This window comes from Bos mutus, chromosome 1 (assembly GCF_027580195.1).
Source record: "Bos mutus isolate GX-2022 chromosome 1, NWIPB_WYAK_1.1, whole genome shotgun sequence".
Classification (NCBI taxonomy): Eukaryota; Metazoa; Chordata; class Mammalia; order Artiodactyla; family Bovidae; genus Bos; species Bos mutus.
Genome location: NC_091617.1, coordinates 17,538,305 through 17,563,934, shown reverse-complemented (window position 1 = coordinate 17,563,934; position 25,630 = coordinate 17,538,305). Strand labels below are relative to the sequence as shown.

The window sequence follows — 25,630 nt, the reverse complement described above, 5'->3', positions numbered from 1 at the left end:
AGAGAGAGAAAGGCCCCACAACTTGGCATCCCCGTGGCCATTAATCTTTGAGAAAATCAAATGGATCCAACTTTTGCCAGAGTTTAATAGCAAAACTGTCTCATTTTACACAAATGGGTCTGCTAGCGAATGGAAAGAGGAGAGCGCGAGGAGGTGGGGCTGCTGACTGGACTGTTTTCAAAGTGGCTCCAGTTTTTAGGGGAGGGGCCAAGGATGCACCGCAGGGCAGGAGAGACGAAGTAGTTAAAAATTATTACTGGCGAGGGGCTGGAACCTCGGGGACGTGGGTATATAAGACGGCGCCTCCAGCGCAGAGCTGCTGCTGCGTCTGTAGGAGCCACGACCTGGGCATACCGGCTCAGCCTCTCGCTGGCCAGAGGCCGAGGAGAGGAGCCAGGGGCACGGTGCGGGCCACACCGGGGCTCCTTCTTCTTCTCTGGGACAGACACGGGACCGCTTCACTTCGGGTGCCTCTCTGGAGACGCGCACCCGCAGGGTCGTGCGCTCCAACCCGGCACACTCGCGCGCGGCATCAGCGCGCCCGGCGCCAGGTCCGGCCCGAGGCGATGCTCTCAGGGGGCCGGGCAGCCGGGCTCGGACAGCGGGAGTAGGGCCTCCAACGGGGAGGCAGGGGGATTGCGGGGTTAGAGCCCGGGCCGCCAGGCGGGCAGAGACCACCTTCGCTCCACGCCACACCTGCCGCCCCGTCGCGATGAGCCGCGTGGTATCGCTGCTGCTGGGCGCCGCGCTGCTCTGCGGCCACGGAGCCTTCTGCCGCCGGGTGGTCAGCGGTGAGTCCGGGGCAGCCCGCCCGGCTCTCAAGCCGGGAGAGGGGATCGCGGGGCGCGCGGGCGAGGGCAGGCGTGTCCAGGGGTGGAGGCTCTCCCAGGGGTTGGAGACCCGTGCGGGATAGGTAGGGGGCCGGAGGAGGCAGGAGGAAATTGATTGCATGCTGCTTTCTCCCCATCCCTCCCTAAACACCCAGAAAAGTTTACATTCTTTTGGAAGTGCCTGGTTTAGTGGCTACGAAGAGAGCTCTGCTTCATCCTGGGCAGTACAGCGTTTTCTAGGACTTATTTCGACTTTCTTTGTAAGAGAGTTGGCTGCAGGGCTGGTACCTGTAGAAAGGGTGGGGTACCGCGGAGGCAGACGGAGCCCAGTGACAGAAGAGCCGCTGCAGAAATGCCACCCTCTGTTGGCCTGGCTCGACTCCAGTCCCCGCCCGCCCGCACGGGTTTCATGCAGATGATTTCTGAGACCAGATCTGTTCGCTGTGGGTGGCTCACGACCCCGGGGTGCTCAGCCTTTGTTCTCAGGAGGGCTGACAAAGACCAGGCCACTGGTCGTCGTGGGAGGAGATCTTTCCTTTACATACCTTGTTGCAAGTTGGGGACTTCCCAGAACACGAAATCGGCTCGAGTTGGGTTGAGTTGTGCATGATCATCAATGCAGGTCTATGCACACAGTAGATGCCCAATTAGGTCGGTTCGAGTCTATGCCCAGGAAAGGGATCAGAATTGGCAAGCTTCCCGGCCTTTGCTTTGCCTTTTTTTTTTTTTTCTTCGACGACTTTTACTGTCCTGTTGTTGAGCAATTCATACCACATTCACTCTCCCTTACTTTTGGGGAAGGTTTCTGAAAAAAAAAAAAAAAAGCCAAGATTCTCGAAAGCCTAGGATGAATGAATGGCGCCTTACAGGAAAATTGAGCATAGCTACACTTATTGAAGTTTCTTGTGATGCTAATTATAGCGTTGCAATAGACATTCGTTGAAGATATGTGGGTTGGGTTTTAAGTGTGTAATTTTTTTTTTAAATGTAGAAAGCACAGATTCCTTTTCACATTCTGTGCATCTGTATAACAGGTGTCACTAGAGGTAGATGACAGATGACAGCGACTTAATCAGTAGTGAAGTCAGACCTTTAGAAATTGGCCTATTAAGCTTAATTGTTACTGATATTCCCCTCAGCAATGTGATGTTCTGCATCTTCTGAATACAATCCTTCAATGTCTGGGTATCAATCACTCTCCACTAACTTTTTGGCCCTCTGGAGATATTGGAATTAAATACTTGTGTGAAAGGTCACTTGGAAATACATATTGCTTACATTTTTTTCCCAGGCTGTTATTATTTAAATATAAAATGAAAACATTGCAGAATCAAATAAGGTTACACAAGCCCTAGCTTTGGATTCTTCCTGCCGATGTTAGCTTCAAAGAAAAGTCCAGCATACAAACTCATCTGAATGTGTAAATTAAGCATCTGACTGCCTTTGTCTCTGTCAGAATTATTCGTGCAAATGAATGAACAGTAGAGATCAGGCTCTGAGCTTAAGGTGTTTCTTAAACACATGGAAAAACTTCACTGATTTAAATAGTCTCCATTAGGTATATTCTTGTTTCATCTCTTAAAATTTGCAAAGGGAGAAAAATACATAAAGCAGACCTTGAGAAAAACCATTGATGAAAAGTTTATGTTGTGTTCTATTATTGCATAAATACTTACAAACCTTTTGCTGTGTTCTTCTAGCAAGTATTTATAGACATCTTGTAGGTGACATCTGGAAAATTTCTAATTAAGTGAACATGATTTATTCAATTTAACATAAATGATGATGTTTACTTGATAGTAAAATAATTACCAAGTTATGTTCTTCTTATGAATAATTTGTCTTTGCCATACAAACTCACATTGAAATCTAACCATTATAAATTGATTTGTAATTTTATCCTCTGAAGACTAATTTTTAAAAATGTATATATCAGCCATGATGGCATGAAAACAGAGCAGTCTAAAGCCTGATATTTCAGAAATATTAGGTCTAATGTCTCCCTGGATGCTGTTAAGCTTTGAAAGGTGTGTCAACTTTTTCATGCCACTAGGGACCATTTACCAAAATTCTACTTAACTGTCTGTCAACTGAAACAAGCTTTTTAGGGCCATTATTAGGAACATACTTACAATATATGGAATGCATTTTTTAGTTATTGAAGATCATTATAACCATTATAATTTCCATATAATGTATCATTTATCCTAGGTAAAAAAGATAAGAACTCATAACTTTATACAATAAAATACTTTCCAATACTGTTACATACACCACCTTTTTAAAAGTTGAGAGCATTATTTATAAATGAAGTGAAAGCATTTTAGGAGAATAAGCTTATGAAACATTGTCTTAACCTGCCTCATAAGATTTCATAGCATCTAGCAGTAATAGATGGAGAAGGCAATGGCAACCCACTCCAGTACTCTTGCCTGGAAAATCCCATGAATGGAGGAGCCTGGTGGGCTGCAGTCCGTGGGGTCACTAAGAGTCGGGCACAACTGAGCAACTTCATTTTCACTTTTCACTTTCATGCATTGGAGAAGGAAATGGCAACCCACTCCAGTACTCTTGCCTGGAGAATCCCAGGGACAGAGGAACCTAGTGGGCTGCTGTCTATGGGGTCACACAGAGTCGGACAGGACTGAAGTGACTTAGCAGCAGCAGCAGCAGCAGTAATAGAAAAGTATGTTTATAAATTCCTGGCTATGCTTATTTTGATGCATGAATATGCAATAAAAATATATAACCATGAAGACAGTGATCACAGAATATCTAGTGAATTTTTGATTCTAATTTGGGAATTGCTTTAAGATCTTAGACCAGTACTGATTTGTTGCTCTACACAGATGTGTAGCAATGGGCCCAACCTTTTTTGGTACCAAAGGCTGATTTCGTGGAAGACAGTTTTTCCATGGAACGAGGGGTAGGAGGTGGTTTGGGGATGATTCAATCCCGTTAACATTTATTGTGCACTTTATTTCTATTATCATTACATCAGCTGTACCTCAGACCCTCAGGCAGGTTGGGGATCTCTCGTGTAGAGGATATCTCTGGGGGGCTGCAGTCATTTACATTTGTGAAGTGACTGGTGGATAATGACATCTTCTTTAGGACAAAGGTAAGACGATTTTACTTTGGGGGTATATGCATACATATGAAAAAGAATTCAAAATTCAGGTCTCTAAGATGGGAGAATATATCTGAAGAGCACGTGGATATTCTTAAGCATTTACAGTGTTCTGAAGTAATGTGTGTGTGTGTTTACTTTCTCTTTTTAAGTGTACCCAGCAGTGATCCATCAATCTATTTATACTGCAAAGTGCATTAGGTGTGTTTCAGGGTACCTCCATATTTCTGCAGAACACTTTAATATGTATTCACTTGAAATTATTGAAATTGGCAAACATTTTATTTAGAAGACTGAATGATTTAGAGACTTCCATTTTGATCATCCAAATGCCACAGAATATTACAAAATCATAGGTGGTGACCAGTAGCCCATAGATTAATAGCAAGGGACACACAAGTTTGTTTTTTTTTAATTGAAAAAAACTGCTGAGCGTATTCCAGCTTGTGGTACTATTCCATGACGTCATCAAAAGCATAAAGTGATGATAGTGCAGTTTTCAAAGATGCAATTACTTTAAGTATCTCTTGGGCAAGAGAGGAATGAATTAATCTTATTAGCAGTCACTTAATAAACTACACATTCATCATAGTCATTAATCCTTACCTGCCATTTTTCATTATTTTATGGTTTTATTTTCATAATTCTTTTACTGGAAGATGATAATATCTGTTACATTAACATTAAAAAGGGACAGTATTATATAAAGATGTCCAAAGTGGAAATTCAGCTGATGGTCTCATTAGCAATGTTGATCTTCTCCAACTCTCTGTCTTCTGTGTTAGATGCTTGGCACACAGGTAAATGATAGACACAACCATCAGGCGAGATTGTTTCTTTCATGTTTTAATGTATCACTGATGATAGAACATAGCCTGGCGATTTGACTAAAGTTATCCTCCTTTTTGTTGGGGATATGTTCAGGTTGGACCTTGTCTATTTTGTTTGGAAAATAGAAGGTCTAGACTTAAAAATCATTGAGGAGATATGGGGTCTGAAAATCTGAGACGGATGTTGCAGTAGGAAACCTATGTCTAAATGTTAACCAAAAGAAATTCTGCATTCTGCTTAGAGGGAAACTCTCCATGTACAACCCTAAGCATGTGTTAGCCATCCAGTAATCAATCATGAGCCAATGCTAAACATGACAGCATAGGTTATACTAATTATGTATATATGAATCAGTCCCTTTATTCATGAATTTTTTCACCTAAGAAAAATGTACCTGAGACCTCCATGGAGGCAGCCTAGAAGTTTGGGGACATGTGTGAACTGTGGAGCCAGACTGCCTGGTTCCAAACCCTTAACCATTTATGAGCTGTGTGAATTTGGCTAATGATTTAATTTTTCTGTGTCTCCCTTGCTTCATTGTTAAGATGGGATGAGAGCATCCACACCACAGGGTTGCTGTGGGGTTGTTGTTGATGTTGTTCAGTTGCTAAGCAGTGTCCGACTCTTTGTGACCCCATGGACTGCAGCAGGCCAGGTTCCTCTGTCCTCCACTAACTCCCTCCCGGAGTTTGCTCAAATTCATGTCCATTGAATTGGTGATGCTGTATAACCATCTCATCTTCTGCCATCCCCTTCTCCTTTTGCCTTCAATCTTTCCCAGCATCCAGTTGTGGGGTTAGAGGGGTTCAAACACAATAGTGCAGGTCGTGTCATGGACACAGGCTCACCAAGAAAAGGTGAGAGGTCACTCAGGCATTCAGGCCCCACAGCTACCGCTGAGGCCACCTACAGGAGACCAGCCTGTATCACCTCTTTCCTAATTTACCCAAGGGCATGGAGAAGACGCTTGAGAGTCCCTTGGACTGCAAGGAGATCAAACCACTCCATTCTAAAGGAAATCAGTCCTGAATCTTCATTGGAAGGACTGATGCTGAAGCTGAAACTCCAATACTGTGGCCACCTGATGTGAAGAACTGACTTGCTGGAGAAGACCCTGAGGTTGGGAAAGATTGAAGACAGGAGGAGAAGGGGACAACAGAAGATGAGATGGTTGGATGGCATTACCGACTCTATGGACATGAGTTTGAGCAAGATCCAGGAGATAGTGAAGGACAGGGAGGCCTGGCATGCTGCAATCCATGGAGAAACAAAGAGTTGGACAAGACTTAGCGACTGAAAAACAAAGGATTGTGCTAGCTGTGAGGGTTTGCACACTTAGCTATTGATAAATCTCAGGCTATTATCATTATTTCTTTAAATCGCTGAGCTACTCTTACTTTTTAGGTAAGAAAACTGAGGCTAGGAAAGTTTTAAATAATGTCCCTAATATTTCCACAGTTCAAATACAGCTCTTATTGATTGAAGTCAGCTTTTAGTGATTCAATGTTTGAATTCTTCACTCACATGATTACTTGGTTTACATTTATTATGTAGATCTTATTATAAATACTAGGTTAATGAAATAAATTTCATCCTCTTCTCAGAAGACTTGTGGTGTTTCCCAGGTGGAGAGTTAGGATTTGCTGATACCACCATTATTCAAACAATGGCCAAGACTATAGTTTTCGCTGTTTGTCAGTATAGGAAGATGGATTCCAGCATGATCTTAATAGTGCACTATGCAGTTAATTACATTACAAAATCTGTTGCAAAAGTAAAGTTTATTATAGCAATACATTTTTATGATGAAAAAGTCTTAAAAAGTTGGTGTGATATTGAACAGTAAAAGCAGAACGAATAACTGATAGCTTTCCTTTTTAGTTTCAAAGTTTGGGCATTATGATCGGAAGTCATTTCACATTGTATGTTATCGTTTCAGCATATTTATCCCTTTGATTTTGAGTAGAGTAAAAAAGAACCACGAAAAGCAAATTGGTTTATGGTATTCTAGTGAAATGTCCAAAGTCCAGTTAGTCTGATTTGGGGAAGATTTATCATGTAGGTCCTCTTTTGTACAACTTGTTTTTTTCTTTGCAACTAAAGGTAGATCATAATTGAACAACTGGAATTCACAGTATGTCTTCCATGTTTTTATTGAAAAACATGATAAAATTCCATACTTATTTAATGTTGCTAATATGTGATTATAGTGTGAGGTGTAAGAAAAAATGTTATTACTTTCATAACTGAGGACTCAACTTTCAGAAATTTTATAAATATAAATGAAACCCAACCAAATCATAGGCTTCTCAGGTAGATCTCATGGTAAAGAACCCACCAGCCAATGCAGAAGATGTAAGAGACACGGCTTTCCATCCCTGGGTGGTAAAGATCCCCCAGAGGAGAGCATGGCAAGCCACTCCAGTATTCTTGTCCCTGGAGAATCCCATGGTCAGAGGAACCTGGCAGGCTGCAGTCCATAGGGTCACACAGTCGGACACAGCTGAAGTGACTTAACATGCACACCCGCAAACCAAATCATAGATCCTTTCTATTCAGGAAGAAAAATTCTTGCCATGACTTTATGAATTGGTTCCACTTTTACACTGTTACTAAAAACATTTAAAATTCTGCCAATATTTAGATCTACAGGAATTTTTATGACTAAGAAAAAAAAGAATTATCTATTTGTGGAAATAGTAGAATTTTAGCTGTGATAATGATAGGAATGATTATTTTAGCAGGCAATACTAAAAATTATTGCTGAATTAAAGTGCATATGTATCTGTGTAGTTGTATGAGTGTGTGTGTGTGTGCATGCATGCATGTATGAATGTATGTATTAAAACCAGGAGTTGTTGACTCCTAGGTAAAAAGTCTTTCTCTTTTGTAAATAAGCCAACAATAAAGGGAGATTTCCCACCACAGATGTTAGGTAAGTTTTAGTAAATTGTCATCAAGCTAGCCTTAGTGCTAGGTGGGTATCTGATTATTTTACAGGTGGTAGAATGGTCGGTGGAAGATTAAATGTAGTAAACGGAGTTAGATGTAGTAGATGGAAGACTAGCTTCCCATTGTTCAAAAAAGTCAATGGAGGATTTATTCTGAATATCTAAAAACAAGAGAAAAGGAAATTTTCCATGTGATCTCACAGAATGAGAAGGGATGTAGTCGTAATGGCTCCCTAAGATTAGCCTTCAGAGAAGTGGGAAAGTTGCTTCCAGAAGGCCCGTATTAATGGAACTTTTCTGGGAATTAGGGCAACATTTGTTTCCCAGCTGTTGAAAGCTCCCCTGCTCCTGCAGCCAAGTGTGTCGGCTGAAGCGGTGAGTGGTTCAGTAGCTGCTGCTTCTGGTGATTGTGCTGCAACTTGGACCAAATTTGCTGACTAAGGTGGAAGTCGATAATAAAATAGAATTGAATGTGAAGAAATTCAGTGTCAGCTTTAACTGATTTTCTATATAAATACCATAAAAATGTGCAGTATAGCTAATAATTTCCTCAAAACTGCCTTGCTAAAGCTGAACTGCTAGTAACTTCAGTTTTAAAATGTGTGGACACAGCTGATATTCCTTTAGTACACTTTGCAGTTAACATATGTCTGTAATTGGTAATCGGCCATTGTCCTCGTCCTCTACGAGTCCCCCTGATATGCAGCCACCACAGCCCACACCCCATCTTCCAGGATCCTAGACCATTCCTTCATCCACTGCCAAAGAAATGGTACCTGGCGCAGAGAGTGCAAAGGCTGGCTATTGTCCAGGGCTCCTCGTATTAGTTCCTAACTATTTAAAATATAATCCCTGTCTCTAGATTTTTCCTTTATTATTATTATTTCTGTATAGACTAATGTTTATCTACAGGTTGACATTTCTAATACCTAGTAGTGGTATTAGGAATTTCCACAAGACACTGAAAGCTCTCTTATGCATTTAATTAGAAGTGCTATTTTAATTTTATAAATACAGTTTCATCATTTTTCTTGTGTCCTCATCATAAATAACAAATCTCTGCATTTATTTTTCAGTATGTCAAAGATAATGAGCAGAGACTTTTAGCTTATAAAGTGAACTAGGCATATCCTCTGAACTACTGTTGCTGGCTTTGTTACATAAATAATTTTTAACTCATTAAAATTTCTGGCTAATCTGTTTTTATTTTTTTAATTTGGTTTCTTTCTGTTATCTTGCCAAACAATCTCATTGGACAAGTTAATATTTCAAAAGCTGGGATCACATTGAAGTCTGAGGTTCTTGGGTGGAAAATTGAACACATTGAAAGCTCAAGGGAATGCAGCTCAGATATATTTTGAGATTTAGAAGTATGTAAAAGATGTAGAAATGAAAATAGAGATAGAGATTGCTTTAAAAATACAAGCCTAAAAATCACTAGGCTTAATGGCATTACTAAAGTATTGCCAGGGACAACCATTTTGAACATTGACATTGTCACAAACCCTAATAATAAATTAGAAATTAAAAAAATTTGTATTAGGATCAACCATTGAGACTTCCATGTCATGTCCCCCAGATTTTTTATTTCAGGCTCATTTGTCCTTTTGGTGTCTCTTTAATTCCAGTTTCCTGTAGTCATTCATATTAACATGTTAGTTTTCATTAATAGTTGGGGCAGTCTCTTAATTTGTTCTTATTATTCAGTGCATTAGTCCTGAGTCCAGATCACAGTTAATGAGACAAAGAGGACACCTGGCTTGCTGTCTTGCTTGCATTGCTGGAACTTCTGTGTTGTTCGTTGGCTGTTCTCAGCTTGTATCAAGATACTGAATGCCTATCACTCAAACACTGGTGTGAGGTTAATGGCCTTCCACTGATTTCTTCCCTCCTGCCTCTAAGTGTCATCAGAGGTCATTAATTGCTGATTCTGGAGGAGAATGGATGTGATACCAACACTGGCTCAGTGTGATGTACTGTAATTAAGAGTATAAAGCTTGAATGCTTTATTTTAAATATTAAAACACTGGCTAGAAACTGTTATAACAGCCCTCTAATACTGACAGATTTCCTTGATCAGCTACAAAATTAAATACACAGTGAATAAAGCCTTCAATCCCAAGAAGAATAAGAATTGTAAGCAGTAAAGCTATGTCTTGATCTCTTGGTATAAAGTAACTCACCTTAATTTTACATAAAATACTAGCTTATTTTCCAAGGGCAAAGCTCAGGCTGAAACGAGAGACTGAAAGGGAGGTGGAGACTGTGGACAGCAGGCTGGGGATAAGGAATAATGACAGAGATAGAGCCATGGCAGTTTTTAAAGTTGGCAGCAAAGATTTGAGGTGAATCATGGAAGCTAATGAAAAACAAAACAGAGCAGCATGACCTTTGTGGAGACCGTGTCTATAACCTTGGCATACTTACTTGGTGATAAAAGAGGCAGGTGCAAACAATAGAACAATAGGAATTCCGTTGCTAAATCCTGGACACTATTCCTGTTATTTATATGGCTTTTTTATGATGCAGTGCGATCATTCATATTTGTAGTTCTGTCACGAAGTAATTAGGAGTATTCATTCTGAACTATATGTAGAGGTATGTGAAATTCAATTTTGAGAGGCCTTTTAAGTCAAACTTTTGTTTGCCTATGTATTTAAGTCTTCACAGATGTTGTTAGTGATGTCGTAGCAGTGAAGCTTGATAAAAGGTGATATTTCATTAAGAACTCTTGAGAATTATCTTTAAACTTCATTTGTGGTTCAATCTAATATCGTGACATAAATTTGTATTCTGTCTATATATAGTGACTTTTAAAATCATTCATAGATATCAGCATAGATGGTTGAACTGAGTGTTGTAACTTATAAAAACCTTTAAAATACAAGTGAAAATTTGCATTTTAAATTTCTGTTCCAAATTCTGAATATCCTAGAGTACTCTAAAAGGTTTACCTGTCACTTCTAATACCACACTATATTAATAAACTGTTTATTATTACCCTTACCTTTATACTGACTTCTATTAACTTTGAATTTTAATGTTTGCTCTCAAATATATACAAGAAAAACAAATATTTACAGTTTATATTTGCCACTTTATTTAAATTTAAATTATTTGAATGTATTCACTTCATGATGCCTTATGTAAAGATTGCTTTACTTTACTTTTTATTAATTCCTTTGTGAATTGTGATTCTTATTTCATAATTTTGACCTTTTAGCTTCCTTTACTGTGTATACTTGACATTTCTTTATCTACTTTCACTTGCTTTAGCTATCAGTTTGCAAAAGGTAAGCCAGAAGAATTATGATTTACAAAAATGTCCTTGGTGTACTGATTCCCTGGTGGCTCAGATGGTAAAGAATCTGCCTGCAAGGTGGGAGATCTGGGTTCAATCCCTGCATCAGGAATATCCCTTGGTTCAGAAGGGAAAGGCAACCAACTGCAGTATTCTTGCCCGGAGAATTCCACGGACAGAGGAGTCTGGTGCATTGCAGTCCATGGGGTTGCAAAGATTTGGACACGACTGACCCACTTATACTTTCTTCTCCCCTGTTTTGAAAAGTTTGGGTTACTAGTTTGTTAGGGTATCAATTAGCATTTGTAGATTGAAGTAGGAATCTAGAATATTTTCTAGATTTTATGCAGTGGTTCAGTGGGAGAAGCGTTCTTGGTAGATTCTTTCTGATTTGATTGGTTCTTTCGTTTTAACGTGTAGTAAGTACCATTATGAAGATAGTTCAGGTAATCAGTACATGGACATCTTTTCTTTTTTTCAGGCCAAAAAGTATGTTTTGCTGATTTCAAGCATCTCTGCTACAAGATGGCCTACTTTCATGAGCTGTCCAGCCGCGTGAGCTTTCAGGAGGCACGGCTGGCTTGCGAGAGTGAAGGGGGAGCCCTTCTGAGCCTGGAGAATGAGGCAGAACAGAAGTTAATAGAAAGCATGTTGCAGAACCTGACAAAGCCAGGAATAGGAATTTCCGATAGTGATTTCTGGATAGGGCTTTGGAGAAATGGCCAGGGGCAAACATCCGGTGCCTGCCCAGATCTCTACCAGTGGTCGGATGGAAGCAGTTCCCAGTACCGGTGAGTGGGGATCCTGAGGAGGCAGAGGTCTCTGGGGGGACTCAGAGGGCAAAGAATGGGGGGAGATGTCCATTACCTGTAGAGGATGTCAGAGTAGAACAGGCGAAGTCACTGAGAAGTGTCCCTGGTACTCTGTCCTTGCAGAAACTGGTACACTGATGAACCTTCCTGTGGAAGTGAGAAGTGTGTTGTGATGTATCATCAGCCAACGGCCAACCCTGGCCTTGGGGGCCCCTACCTTTACCAGTGGAATGACGACAGGTGCAACATGAAGCACAATTACATCTGCAAGTATGAACCAGGTAGGAAGCATTGTAAGTCAGTAGGAGCAGATTGTATATGTGTATTGGCTTACATTTTTCATCTTTAGTCTATGCTACCTGGGCTCTTTTTGTTTTTGTACAGTGAAACACAAAATTACTTTGCAGTTCGATGACAGAGTATTGAAACAGCCTAAGCTATAAAGCAAACAACTGCCCAATGAGTTAAATAGAAGGGAGTATCTAGAAATATCCAGAGAGGTATCTTTAAAAGACAGTAATTATTTCTAATATTAAGGCCAAATTGTATTTTTGTAAACAGGTTTTATGAAGAATAAATATCTATTCACAAACATTTAAGCATTTAGTATAGTGCATGTGAAATAAGTATGTCACCAAAGCACCTAGGAGTTTACACATGTGATTAGTAGTTTTTTAGAACATTTTCTGGTATATTTAAGGGAACCAAGCACCATTCCTCTGGGATATTAGCTTATCATATAATGGCATGATATTTGGCTTGTACTCCTCAGTGAAAATCCGAATGTCAGAGAACCCTGGTGAAGAAAAGTAGGGGCAGGTGGCATGTTCTTGCTGTGGCCCTCAGTCTATGGAATATGGCTCCTCAGTTTCCTTCTGTTTGAAGTCTCCAGCTTTCTTACCCTATGCAGCACATGGAGAGATTGCTCTGACCTGAGCTACGGTAATATGGTTTCCTACTGAAATGGTAAACTTGAATTATTTTGAACAGGACAGCTGAACTGAATTGAAATTTGACCAAAAAAGAGACTGATCAGAACTATGTAAACTCATCTTTTTAATGATCTGAGAAAGTCAACTTAGACACTTAGGCTTTGAGGTCTTTTTGCTGTTTTTCTCCTCTCAGTGTTTGGAAGTTTCATTTGAACTCTCCCAAGGGCTGTCTACTTGACCTCGAAGCATATGTTCATGGTAGGCAATTATAATCAAGTGCTGCTATTTCCATTATTCTCTTGAAATTATACTTCTTTACTCATAAGACTGTAAAGCACAAGGGATTAGTTGGATTAGATTTACCTTTCTCTTATATTTATTCTGCGCTTGAGTATATTAGCCTTCTCTCTTTATCCCTGGTGAGTTTATTATTTAAACCTCTTGGTGGTTAAATCCATCATTACCCTCTTAGAAGCCTTTGCAAAATGAAATCTGTTTTGCACTTAGGTTCTTTGTCTAAATTTTTTTCCTTAGAAAAATATAAAGTTGAAATTCTCTGACATTTTAACTTTGTGACACTAAGTGCTTGAAACTGTTAAATGAAACAAAGTATATTATGGTATATTCTTAATACAATATTATCTTCTTTCTTTGAACTTTTAGCTGACCCTTGTATATTATTTTATCTTGCATCACACTTACCACCTTATTCAGGACACTATTACCTCTGAATCCTGTTTTGTATCAGGTAGTCTAAGTTTATACTACTTATGGAACAGCATTTTAGACAAGGAATTATTTTTTCCTTTATCTTCTATATTCTACCTAAATCTTCAAATATGTATAGCTTTTGAGCAAGATTATTTTATGTACTTATTGTTTTTGAAGCACTTGAACACTTCCATGGTTGGTCTTATTAATGTACTTAGAATTTCTGTACTTTATTTTCGTTTTATTTACCTTATATGTAACTGATGGAGAGGGCTTTCCCAGTGGCTCAGTGGTAAAGAAGGATATGGCAACCCCCTCCAGGCTACGGTAGTAGCCTGGAGAATCCTGTAGACAGAGGAGCCTGGTGGGCTACAGTCCATGGGGTCGCTAAAGAGTTGGACATGACTGACTAACACACACATACACATATGTAACTGATTTTCTTTCCTTGAGCTTAGTGTCTTGTTTATGAAGGATGTTGGCTTGACTAAATTCCTTGCTTGTATAGTCAGTGCTATTTTGGTGGTGAGTAGGTAGCTTCCAAAATCACTGCAGATGGTGACTTCAGCCATGAAATTAAAAGATGCTTACTCCTTGGAAGGAAAGTTATGACCAATCTAGATAGCATATTGAAAAACAGAGACATTACTTTGCCCACAAAGGTCCATCTAGTCAAGGCTATGGTTTTTCCAGTAGTCATGTATGGATGTGAGAGTTGGACTATGAAGAAAGCTGAGTGCCAAAGAATTGATGCTTTTGAACTGTGGTGTTGGAGAAGACTCTTGAGAGTCCCTTGGACTGCAAGGAGATCCAACCAGTCCATTCTGAAGGAGATCAGCCCTGGGATTTCTTTGAAGGGAATGATGCTGAAGCTGAAATTCCAATACTTTGGCCACCTCATGCGAAGAGTTGACTCATTGGAAAAGACTCTGATGCTTGGAGGGATTGGGGGCAGGAGGAGAAGGGGACGACAGAGGACGAGATGGGTGGATGGCATCACTGACTCAATGGATGTGAGTCTAAGTGAACTCCAGGAGTTGGTGATGGACAGGGAGGCCTGGCGTGCTGCGATTCATGGGGTCGCAAAGAGTCGGACACGACTGAGCGACTGAACTGAACTGAACTGAGTTAGCTTTCATGCATTGGAGAAGGAAATGGCAACCCACTCCAGTGTTCTTGCCTGGAGGATCCCAGGGATGGGGTAGCCTGGTGGGCTGCCGTCTATGGGGTCGCACAGAGTCAGACAGGACTGAAGCGACTTAGCAGCAACAGCAGCAGTTAGCTTTTTAGTGGTGTGGGGATTGGAGGAGCAAGCAGTAAAACTAATTTACAAATTGTAACAATATTTTGAACTTTATTCTCCAACTATACCAGAAGTACTATGTGACTTGAACTTGGTCTCCTATTTCTGCTCCTGCATATTATCTAATAGCATGACTTGTTGTTTGGTTGCTAAGTCATGTCCGACTCTTTGTGACCCCATGGACTGCAATATGCCAGGCTTCCTTGTCCTTCACTATCTCTTACAGTTTGCTCAAACTCATGTCCATTGAGTTGAAGATGCCGTCCAACCATCGCATCATCTGTCGCCCCCTTCTCCTTTTGCTTACAATCTTTTCTAGCATCAGGGTCTTTTCCAGTGAGTCAGCTCTTCGTATCAGTTGATTGAAGTATTGGAGCTTCATCTTCAGCATCAGTCCTTCCAATGAATATTCAGGACTGATTTCCTTTAGAATTGACAGGTTTGATCTCCTTGCAGTCCAAGGGACTCTCAAGAGTCTTCTCCAACACTGCAGTTCAAAAGCATTAATTCTTCGGTGCTCAGCTTTCTTTATAGTCCAACTCTCACATTCATACATGACTACTGGAAAAATCATAGCTTTGACTAGATGGACCTTTGTTGGCAAAGTAATGTCTTTGCTTTTTAATATGCTGTCTAGGTTGGTCATAGCTTTTCTTCCAAGGAGCAAGCATCTTTTAATTTTGTGGCCGCGGTCACCATCTGCAGTGATTTTGGAGACCCCCAAAATAAAGTCTGTCACTGTTTCCACTGTTTCCCCATCTATTTGCCATGAAGTGATGGTACTGGATACCATGATCTTAGTTTTCTGAATAGTGAATCAAATTTTTATATTTATTAAAATTACATTAAGCACTGTTATTCTTAGACAATAAAAACGGCATGTATTAGATTGTATTTCTAAAATTTTCTCAATCAGCAATTACATTAAAACTTTTGAACGATTTAAAAAATAACCAGTTCTATATTGATAAATTGTATAATATCTGTATTATTTGCTCAGCAAATACCAGTTGAGCACCAGAAGCAAGGAGTACCTAAATTCTGTAGAAGAATGAGTGTAGGGTAGGACTGAAGACTAGAGGAGGCAAAGTGTCAGGGTAAGATATGTTTAAAAGATAATAAATATTATTATAGGATGGTGTACAATTAAATTTCTAATGAATAGAGACCATATAGCCAAATTAGAATAGTAAACATTACATTGAAGTGATTTAATATTCTGAAATTAATGTAAGATGCTGCCTGTGTTTTTTCTTTTTCATTAACTGAGAAAAATAAGCAGAGTTATATTTTTGGAACAAATGAAAACAAATGTACAAGTTATTTCTTAGTAATTCTATTTAATTTCTCTATGAATTCAGCCACTGCTTGTGCTTAGTCGCTCAGGCATGTCTGCTTCTTTGCAACCCCAGGGACTGTAGCCTGCCAGGCTCCTCTGTTCATGGGGATTCTCCAGGCAAGAATACTGGAGTGGGTTCCCATCCCCTCCTCCAGCTTAATCCAGGGACTGAACTCAGTTCTCCGGTATTGCAGGTGGATTCTTAACAATAGTGCCCTAGAGAAAGAAATTAGACAAGAGAGTAGTACCAGATCGTTATTAAAAAAAAACCAACAACAGCATTTTTCAGGTGTGTGGCAATTGAAAAAGTCTTGCCTCAGAAAAAGCAGGGAGAGAAACAATGTGCAAGCCTTAATTTATGATAATTTTTTAAAGATGCAGATATTGTTGAGAAGGAAATCTAAGGATGGCATTGTTTGTAGGGGACAGAAATGTGCTTTAGAACATTTTTATTTGAATCATCAATTCCGGATACTGTCCATATGCTGTTATCTGCTGTTTTTTGTTGTGAGGAGAAATCTAAATTATACACCATCGTAGTATAAAGACTTCACTGGTGGCTCAGTGGTAAAGAATCTGCCTGGAGCCCCAGGGTCGGGAAGATCCCCTGGAGAAGTAAATGGCAACCGACTCCAGTATTCTTGCTGGGGAAATCCCACAGACAGAGGAGCCTAGCAGGCTTATAGTCCGTCCATAAGGTTGCAAAAGAGTCAGACATGACTTAACGAGTGAACAACAGTAGTGTAGAAATCATCTTTGTTGGTCTTTATTCACAGCTAGTGCCTCACTTTCTTATGCTTTCTGATTCTTGCCTATCTTTGCCTACTTTTGTACCTCCTTGGTCATTATTACCTGTAATAGGTTAATCATCAGCACAGATGCTCTGGATTGTTAAATGCAGTCTGGGGTTACAGGAATTCACCCAGTGGATCCAGTTGCAAAGAGTTAACCAGGCAGATCTTTTATTCAGAGACAATTAAATGCTGCCTTTATTGTTAAATCATTTCATATAAATTTAAATTCAAAATAGAATTAGCTGGAAGTTGTTCAGAAATCAATGTTTATTTTGTTTTGTAATAAGCTTTTATTTTCATCTACATTTGCATTTGTCTTATTTATCATTATACATGATAACTGTACTTATTATTTACAGAGATTAATCCAACAGCTCCTGTAGAAAAGACGTATTTTACCAACCAACCTGGAGACACTCATCAAAATGTAGTTGTTACTGAGGCAGGTAATTAGTTCACATGTCTTTAACTCACTTATAAGGAGAAGAAAAGGTACTTAATTTTTTTTTTTTTTTTTTTGATTGGAGGATAATTTTGACAATGTTGTGTTGGTTTCTGCTGTACAACAATGTGAATCCACTATGAGTGTGTATATATATCCCCTCCCTCTTGAGCCCCCTCTTGCGAGCATTGCAGAGCACTGAGCTGAGCTCCCCATGCTACACAACACTTTCTCACTAGCTATGTATTTTACACATGGTAGTGGGTATATGTCAGCGCTACTCTCTCAGTTCACTTTTGCTTCATGTTGGCCCCAATTTTCTTGTTGCTTAGTGAAAAAGTGCACTAAATATAGGCGTATGGAGATTTATTTTAGAATTGCATTGGAACAAATGATGCTAAGCTAGTTTTTGTGGGTGCTTCTTTTTTGGCCGCACAGTGCGGATCGTGAGATCTTAGTTCCCCAACCAGGGATTGAACCCATGCCCCCTTCAGTGGAAGCACAGAGTCCTAACCATTGGACCTCCAGGAAGTCTCCTAAGCCAATTTTTGAATACAAATTTTGTTTTCTGTATCTAGTAATAAACTAACTATCCCATGTTAAAATGTGGATTCATAAGGATCTTCCCCAATTTGTAGGTGTTATGATGTAAATTGGCACATTCAGTAGCCTATAAACAGTAGGGAACTGGTAAATGTTTAGGGATTGACTAGAGTAAGCTGGGATTTAAAAAGTCCAATTTGTAGGCTTTGAGTTTTCTGTGGTATGGAAAACTGCCACCCTGGCCAATTTCAAGTTACCAAGTGACATGACTAAAGAGCAGATTGGGTAGTAGACACATACAATGAGCTTTCAACTCAGTGCCTATGGCACACCAGTGTCTGCAAAAGACACAGAACACAATCCCAATGCAAACCTCTTTTTAGTAAAAAAAAAACTGCTCTTAGTATCAGTTAGGGCCTGTTTTAGCATGGTGCTGCTGGTAAAGAATCCACCTGTCAGTGCAGGAGACACAGGAGATGTGGGTTTGATCCTGGGTTGGGAAGATCCTGGCAGAGGAAATGGCAACCCACTCCAGTATTCTTGCCTGGAAAATTCCATGGAGAGAGGAGCCTGGTGGACTAAAGTTCATGGGGTTGCAAAGAGTCAGACATGACTGAGTGACGGAGCACACACACATTTAGACTAAGATAATGGCTTTCAATTTGCTATCTCAATACACAGCTTTCTAATTTGCTTTTCTTGTATGGATGTGATATTAAACCTTAGTGCTTTTCACTTTCAGTCGTCTGATTTTAAAACCATTCAGACCATGTAAATCTAATCAAACAGATCAGTAAATAATTATATTAGGAATATTTTCCCTCTTATGACATTGAGAAATTGTTTAATAAAGTCATTGCAAGCTATATGGGGGTTCTGTGTGGCAGTTTTTTATTTTTCCAAGAATACCTAACATTATCTACTGTGATGGAACAGGATTAAAAAATGATTCATCTTAGAATTTAATTAAGATCAAATATTTATGCCTCTGGAGTCTTATGTCTCTAGGTTATGACTCTATCATCAGTTAATATTTACGTATTTTGGCTTAATCCCAGAGAGTTATGCATGTCATCATGGCACTGAGCTTATTAGGATAATTACATATCTAATAAATCAACAATTACTTTAATCATGATTATTCTTTAATAATCAGTGCTTGTTTTCAAAGTAATAACTGAGAAGGATTAATGGAGTGAGATAGCTAAGATTATTAATATGTTATGAAAGCCAGTCCCTATCTGAATTGCAAATTTAATAATAGTTTGGAAATATGGTCATTTAACCAGAGCATGGCAACCATGCAGCATGATTTTGTTTTTAACTTTTAACCAAACATAAATATATTACTTCATTAGATTATTCAGTATTTTGGGAAGACCTTACTTGGTATCTGCTTATTGATAATAATTCTATTTTGCCTTAATTTTTTAGAAAGCTTTTATAGAACCATAATGTCAGAATCCTGCCTCAACTATCTGTTTACATTAAGACTGTTTTACTTTTGTAGGAATAATTCCCAATCTAATCTATGTTGTTATACCAACAATTCCTTTGCTCTTACTGATCCTGGTTGCTTTTGGAACCTGCTGTTTCCAGATGCTACATAAAAGGTAAATAATTCATACATGGAGAGACAACTTGAAAAACTTTAAACATGTTTTCATAACTCTGTAAAAAATTATGTTTTTAAGTTGCCTTAAGAAAAGTGTGATTCTAATTCTTTCAGTACAAATACAGTATATATAATCTAATAACATATACCTTGATTATAGGATTATGAATTATCTCATTTCATCCTCACAGACCATATGAAGTAGGTATCCTTCTGTTTTCTCTTTTTCAGTTGGGAATATGGTTGCTTAAATGGGTCATACAATTTGCCTTGGGTCTCATGGCTAATATGTGTGATGGATCTGAAATGTGAATGTTTTTAATCCCACAACATATGCGACTATACTGTACTGTCTCTTTATATTAAGTACAGGCAGTAATGCTAAACCTTTTAATCTTGACCTCAAGTTGTATGCCAGACTTGATTTTTGTGCGTGAACTTTGTAGTACCTTTTGCAAAACCAGCCTTCTGTTTTATTTCCAAAGGATATTTTAAGTATAGGAACAATGGTAAAATGAGTCACTTTTTAGTAGGCATCTTGAAATAAAGTGATATATCTTAACATCCAGACTCTTGAGAGTATTCTTTTATATCTGTTTACTCATACCCTTGAATTACAGGTGAAATTTTTTCATAGGTGTCAGTTTGATAGTTAAACTAAAACATTAATGTGTGAAATATAAGTATATATCAAAGAAAAGAAGATGTGGATTTAAATTAATGCATGCTTGTTAGAATAAACTAGACATTTTTGTCAGTGTTTTAAATAAAAAATGATAGAATGTTTCCAACAGGGAAGGACATGCAGATAAGTAATTTTTTCTTTTATCTTCATTTTCTTTTTCATGAACCCTAAAGAATTTACTGAGTTAAAAAGCTCCAGAAAAAAAAAAATTAAATAGATATAAACTCTAAATGGTACAAAAGAATTTTTTTAAAAAAATCCAAGCTGTGATATATTGACTGTTTAAAGAAGCCATTTTTGAATAATGATAAATAAAGCCTGGTAAATTAATACTATATTTTGTGTACTCAGTTTATATATATATATATATACACACACACACACACATATATGTTTTCAATATTTTATACAGAATAAAGACAATAGTAAATATCTGATTTTACCCTTAATTCTAAGACTATAGATGAAAAGATAATTTATCAGTATGAAAAACAATGAAGCAGAGGGAGGATTTGATATAAATCCCCCCCATAACCCAGCCAAACTGTAATGAAGGGCTGTAAATAGCTAATCGCTATGAACAAAGAGTTGAGAAAAATTATGTAGATCTTCTCATTTCTAAAAGTAAAATTACCGAAGTATCAGTAACTGAGTTTTCTCTGAAGTTTGCTTTCCTTCTTCCAAAATAGTATATTATTGTGGAGACTCTGCTCATTCTCAAGTCTTCCAGGTTTTTATACTTTGAAGACCTTGGAATTTTCACATGTTGGAAATTCTCAAGGGTGAGGAAATATTTCTCAAATTTCAAACATATTTCTCAGAGTAAGAAAATATACTCACTCAAACATAAGCCATCTCCAGACACCAGAATTAGCTATTAGTGCTTAATTCATCCTCTCTTAGATCCTCCCATTTTCCTTTCTTCCAGGAAAGCAAGGAAAAACTTCATCAAAGACTCCAATCCATTGTCATCTGAGTGTGTTGCAGAAAGTTTAAGTTCCGGTTGGGTACACATGATGGCTTCTGTGATTCCATGTCATGTTCAAAATAAGAAGTCTTGTTTCCTTAACCCATGATAACTCTTAAATCAAATAAATACTAATGCTACCCCAAAGCCACATTAATAACTTAACCACCCTTTTGTTTCAACCATTTAGGAGAATTTCATGTTTTTCATCAACTTTGCTTGGCTTATTTTCCATTCATGTAGGATAACTTCCTGGGTAGAGATGTGTTGATCTTACTTATTTGGATGCACATTTCGAAAATGTATCATTTAGATACAATCATGTATTAGCAATAAATTTACAGTTAAATTGAAGTCAATTAAGTAATAGTATGAAATTCTATGGCTCAGGCTTATTTAGAAAGACTATTTCTTTCTTTGAAGGGATTCAGCAACACAGTGTCTTGTAGACAGAGATTGAATGGGATGGGGTAGGAGGAATGCCTGGAGCGTGGGGTGGAGGCAGATGCTATTGAAGGAAGCATCTGTAGGAGCAAGGAAGTACAGAAGAAAATGAACAGGAACCACCAGGGGTTAGTGATCTAGGCGAGGGCTCATTCCCAGGAAACTGGATCAAAAAAGAGCCTCAATCTTGATAAGTATCTTGAAGAGGCTGACTCAGGAAGGGAGAAACTCAGGAACAGTCACTTTTGCAGGAGTCTTAGAAGTGGCCATCTTATGGAAAAACTTAGAAGACATCCCCTGGAGAAGGGAATGGCTACCCACTCCAGTGTTCTTGCCTGGAGAACTCCATGGACAGAGGAGCCTAGTGGGCTGCATTCCATGGGGTTGCCAAGAGTCGGACAGGATTGAATGACTAACACTTTCACTTTTCACTTTAGAAGACATCACAGCTTGAGGGACAGGGTGGAGTGCGGTCAGCCTGAGAGCTAGAGGAACTCTCTCAGGCCTGAATCTGCCTTGAACTGCCTTTGTTTCAGAAACTATAGCAAAATTAAGCTTTGGGGAATTAAATGACTTAACTATAGGACAGAAAAACATGATGGGTGGAGGGGATAGGACAGTTTTTATATGTAGGACAAAAGCACTATTTTGATGATTTGACATTAAAGTACATCATATGTTAATGGCAGATTATTCAAAAAGCAAAATTATAAAAATAACTGATCAAAGAAAATGAAGAATTATTGGTGATTACAATGAACATTTTGAAACTGGGTTAAACATATTTGTGTATATGTCTGAATTCTAAAATATGAAGGGTCAGAGAAAGATTTTTTTAATTATCTTATATGAACTGCTTACCCTCTTCACCTACTGGAATAATCCAGAATTTTTTGTAGGAATGAAAAAAATCTGCTGATGAGAGAAGAAAAATACTTTTATAATAAGTCTGACAAAGCTCCATTTGGACCAAGACATGCCTAGTTTGATGAGAAGTCTCAGACATTGAATTTACTTCTTCTTCTGTTTTTCAGTAAAGGAAGAACAAAAACTAGCCCAAACCAATCCACACTGTGGATTTCAAAAAGCACCAGGAAAGAAAGTGGCATGGAAGTATAATAATCCACTGACTTGGCTCCAGAAAAGAAAATAGAGTTTTATAATTCTGGAACTGTATAAGGAATGGCATCAGAACATTAGCTTGGAATGGCTTGAAATCTCAAAGGATGTGCAAGATGAACTGTAAGCTCCCCCTTGAGGCAAATACTAAAATAATTTTTATATGTTCATTATCTCATTTATAAAATAATGCTGTGCTAATAATGGAGTGAGACATGCTTATTTTGCTAAAAGATGCACCCAAACTTCAAGTCGATGAGATGGATAAAATGCAGATAAAATTGCTGTGAACACATCAGAACAATGTGTGCATTGGAAGCAGTTGTCTTTGTCTCTTTCACCTTTCATAAGTTGTAATCTAGTTAATGTAATGTAAATTGCATCGAAATTTACAGTGTGCAAAATATTTTTCCTTTACATGAGTGTTTGATAGAATGGACTGTTCTAGTATTTATTTTTATGATGTCTCATTTTTCAATACATGCTGTTTTGATTAAAGAAATGTATCGCTGTTGTCAACTGAATTCACACACACATAAATCTATTACCGTAGAAAAAGTTTCATTTTCTAGAAATGGCTCATCTTCTTTTAGTTTCTCTGCTTTGGGTCAGAGGAAGTTTAGGAAATGTCTTCAGAAATAAGAAGTTATTTCATTAACCGTGGTATCTACTCAAATATTTTACTTAGAGGCAAGAATTGTCTAATTTCAATTGTGCAAGACATGTGCCTTACAATTATTTTGAATTTAAAGTTCAACAGATTTTGTAATAACTTTGTTAAATAGCTGTATAAACAATAATATACTCAATCTAGAACAAAAAAGGTGGATACACAATCAAGATAATGTCTTCACATGTTGCCTGTATAACCACAAGTAGCTCTCTGAGGGTTCTGAAATCAGTCCCTCTCTTGCCAGCAAAGCAAAGATGGTTCTGGTGTTGACCTTGGAGGCAAACTCCTGCAGAGTTTGATTAAGGTCTTTCCTGGCTCTGTTTAGCCTCTATCAGCATATAAGGGGGTTTAAGAGTTGGGACTAGTTGAGTGGTCACCATGAATGTGCAGTTAAGCACAGCACGTTGACATTTCCGTGAGGAAAGAAACTGAAATAGTGTAAAAACGCGTTTGTAGGCATCAGTGATCATGGGTTCCCTGTCCAGGGTTTGGCTGGGAGGATAAATTGGGGTGGCTCTGTATTCTCTTCTAGTTTCTTCAATGCTTGTGGCTCCTTCCTCTCAAGAGAGAGATGTAACTATCTGGTCTTCAAACGTCTCTGTGCTCCTTTTAACCAAATAAAAAGTTCTTGTTTCTGAAGAATGATCATTGGTGCTGTCTAAATCTCTTACATGAACGAAGTACAGATGTGTTTGCAATAATGCATGGAAACAAATGACTGTTTAAGTGTGGTAAGAATGGAAGTTACAGTTGCCGGGTGTTCTAAACCTCATCTTTTCAATTAGATAATGAAAGTGCTTTCATTGTGGGAATTCACAATTCCAGTTGTTTGGTAAAATTAAGAGACAAAATAGAAATTAGTGGGCAGTGGTCTGTTTTCAGCTGCTTAGAGACTGAGGAAATGGGCAGCTGCCTTCTAAGCTTACAGCTGCCCACATTTAACACTCCTCTTTCCTTTCTTGGAGACCCATCTTTCTGGGCAGCATAGGAGACCAGCTGCTGAGACCCACCTCTTTCCTCCAGGCTCCCACCATACATTATTTCCTTCAGTCGGGACTGGATGGAGGGAGACTGGGCTTTCCCCAACGTCTGTGCCACCCACAGCAGCTGCAGGGGAGAGGAAAAGTAATGGGGAAGGGACTTGGTTTTGCTTTTTATCTTGTTCCAGACCTGGATTACTCTTCTGGTATCAATTACTAAACCCATGAGTTCCTAGGGATGGGATAAGGAACTTCTCTCTTAATAGAAGATGGTAAAGAGTGACTGTCCTAAGGGTTTCTAAAGCTGACCTTTGAAAAATAAAAAGGAGTCTGTGATATATCTGTTGTAATTTTCAGAACATGCTTCTAATAAATGTTTTGAAATGCAGATGAAACATTTGTGGAACAATATTTGGGGAATCAAATCAAATAACACACTCTACCCTTGATGCTCCATCCTTCCTAATCACTTCATCCTTTCTATTAGGAACAGGTCATTGGAAAGGTCTTAGAAAGAACAGTGTGTTCAAGGACTCCCAATTTTTGTTCTAGTAATAAATTCCATGAATTTGTAGTCCTCAATCATCTGGCCACACCTTCTTGTTATGACCTTGTTTTCCCTTTCTCTGACCATTGCTCAGAGAGAACACCTTTTACTAGGACAGTTCATGATTGTCTACTGTCCCTTCTCTCTGAACTTTCAGGGTCACTCCCACCTACATGGGAGTGACCTATGTATGCCGATGCCTTTTTAGTCCATCAGTAACAACTATTCACTCAGGTCTAGCCCAAGTCTCCTTTCTTCCATAAAATAGGTATGAACTGATGGATCTCTTCTTTCAACTGCTTGAAACTTTTCTATTCCTTTGGACTATACAGACCCATGTAAGAATGTGTGTGTGTGTGTGTGTGTGTGTGTGTGTGTGTTTGTATTAATTTATATAAATTTTTTCTTTCTGAATAAATCAGTAGATTTTGTGGGGTGAGCTATATTGAAGTTTGTACTTTGGAAGTGATCCAAGAGATTAAAGCTGTGGAACAAATGCATTTATTCTACATTTTTGGCCTTGTAATGGGCAATTCAGCTGTGTCTAAATAAGCTTTGGACATGTTAGAAATACCCACTATAAACACATCTGTCAGAGAAAACCCACGTTTGTAATACTTGTATCTCTTTGATATGATTGATAATTTTTGTAAACCCAAAAAAATGCCAGCTTGGAATAAA

The 25,630-nt window shown here is 38.6% G+C and overlaps 1 protein-coding gene across 2 annotated transcripts; it reads left to right on the top strand.

The window, feature by feature from the left end:
* Positions 1-250: 250 nt before the first annotated feature.
* On the top strand, positions 251-25,626 carry CHODL (chondrolectin). Of its 2 annotated transcripts, none has more exons than XM_070367511.1 (6): positions 251-791; positions 11,525-11,834; positions 11,979-12,136; positions 17,294-17,380; positions 19,430-19,532; positions 21,148-22,647. In XM_070367511.1, the coding sequence occupies exons 1-6, from the start codon at positions 713-715 to the stop codon at positions 21,293-21,295; spliced, it is 885 nt and encodes a 294-aa protein (XP_070223612.1). In that variant the 5' UTR covers positions 251-712; the 3' UTR covers positions 21,296-22,647. The 2 variants fall into 2 exon arrangements, with proteins under 2 accessions (XP_070223612.1, XP_005901934.1); XM_005901872.3 differs by lacking the exon at positions 21,148-22,647 and adding an exon at positions 22,665-25,626 and having other exon boundaries at positions 256-791.
* The last annotated feature ends 4 nt before the right edge of the window (positions 25,627-25,630 follow it).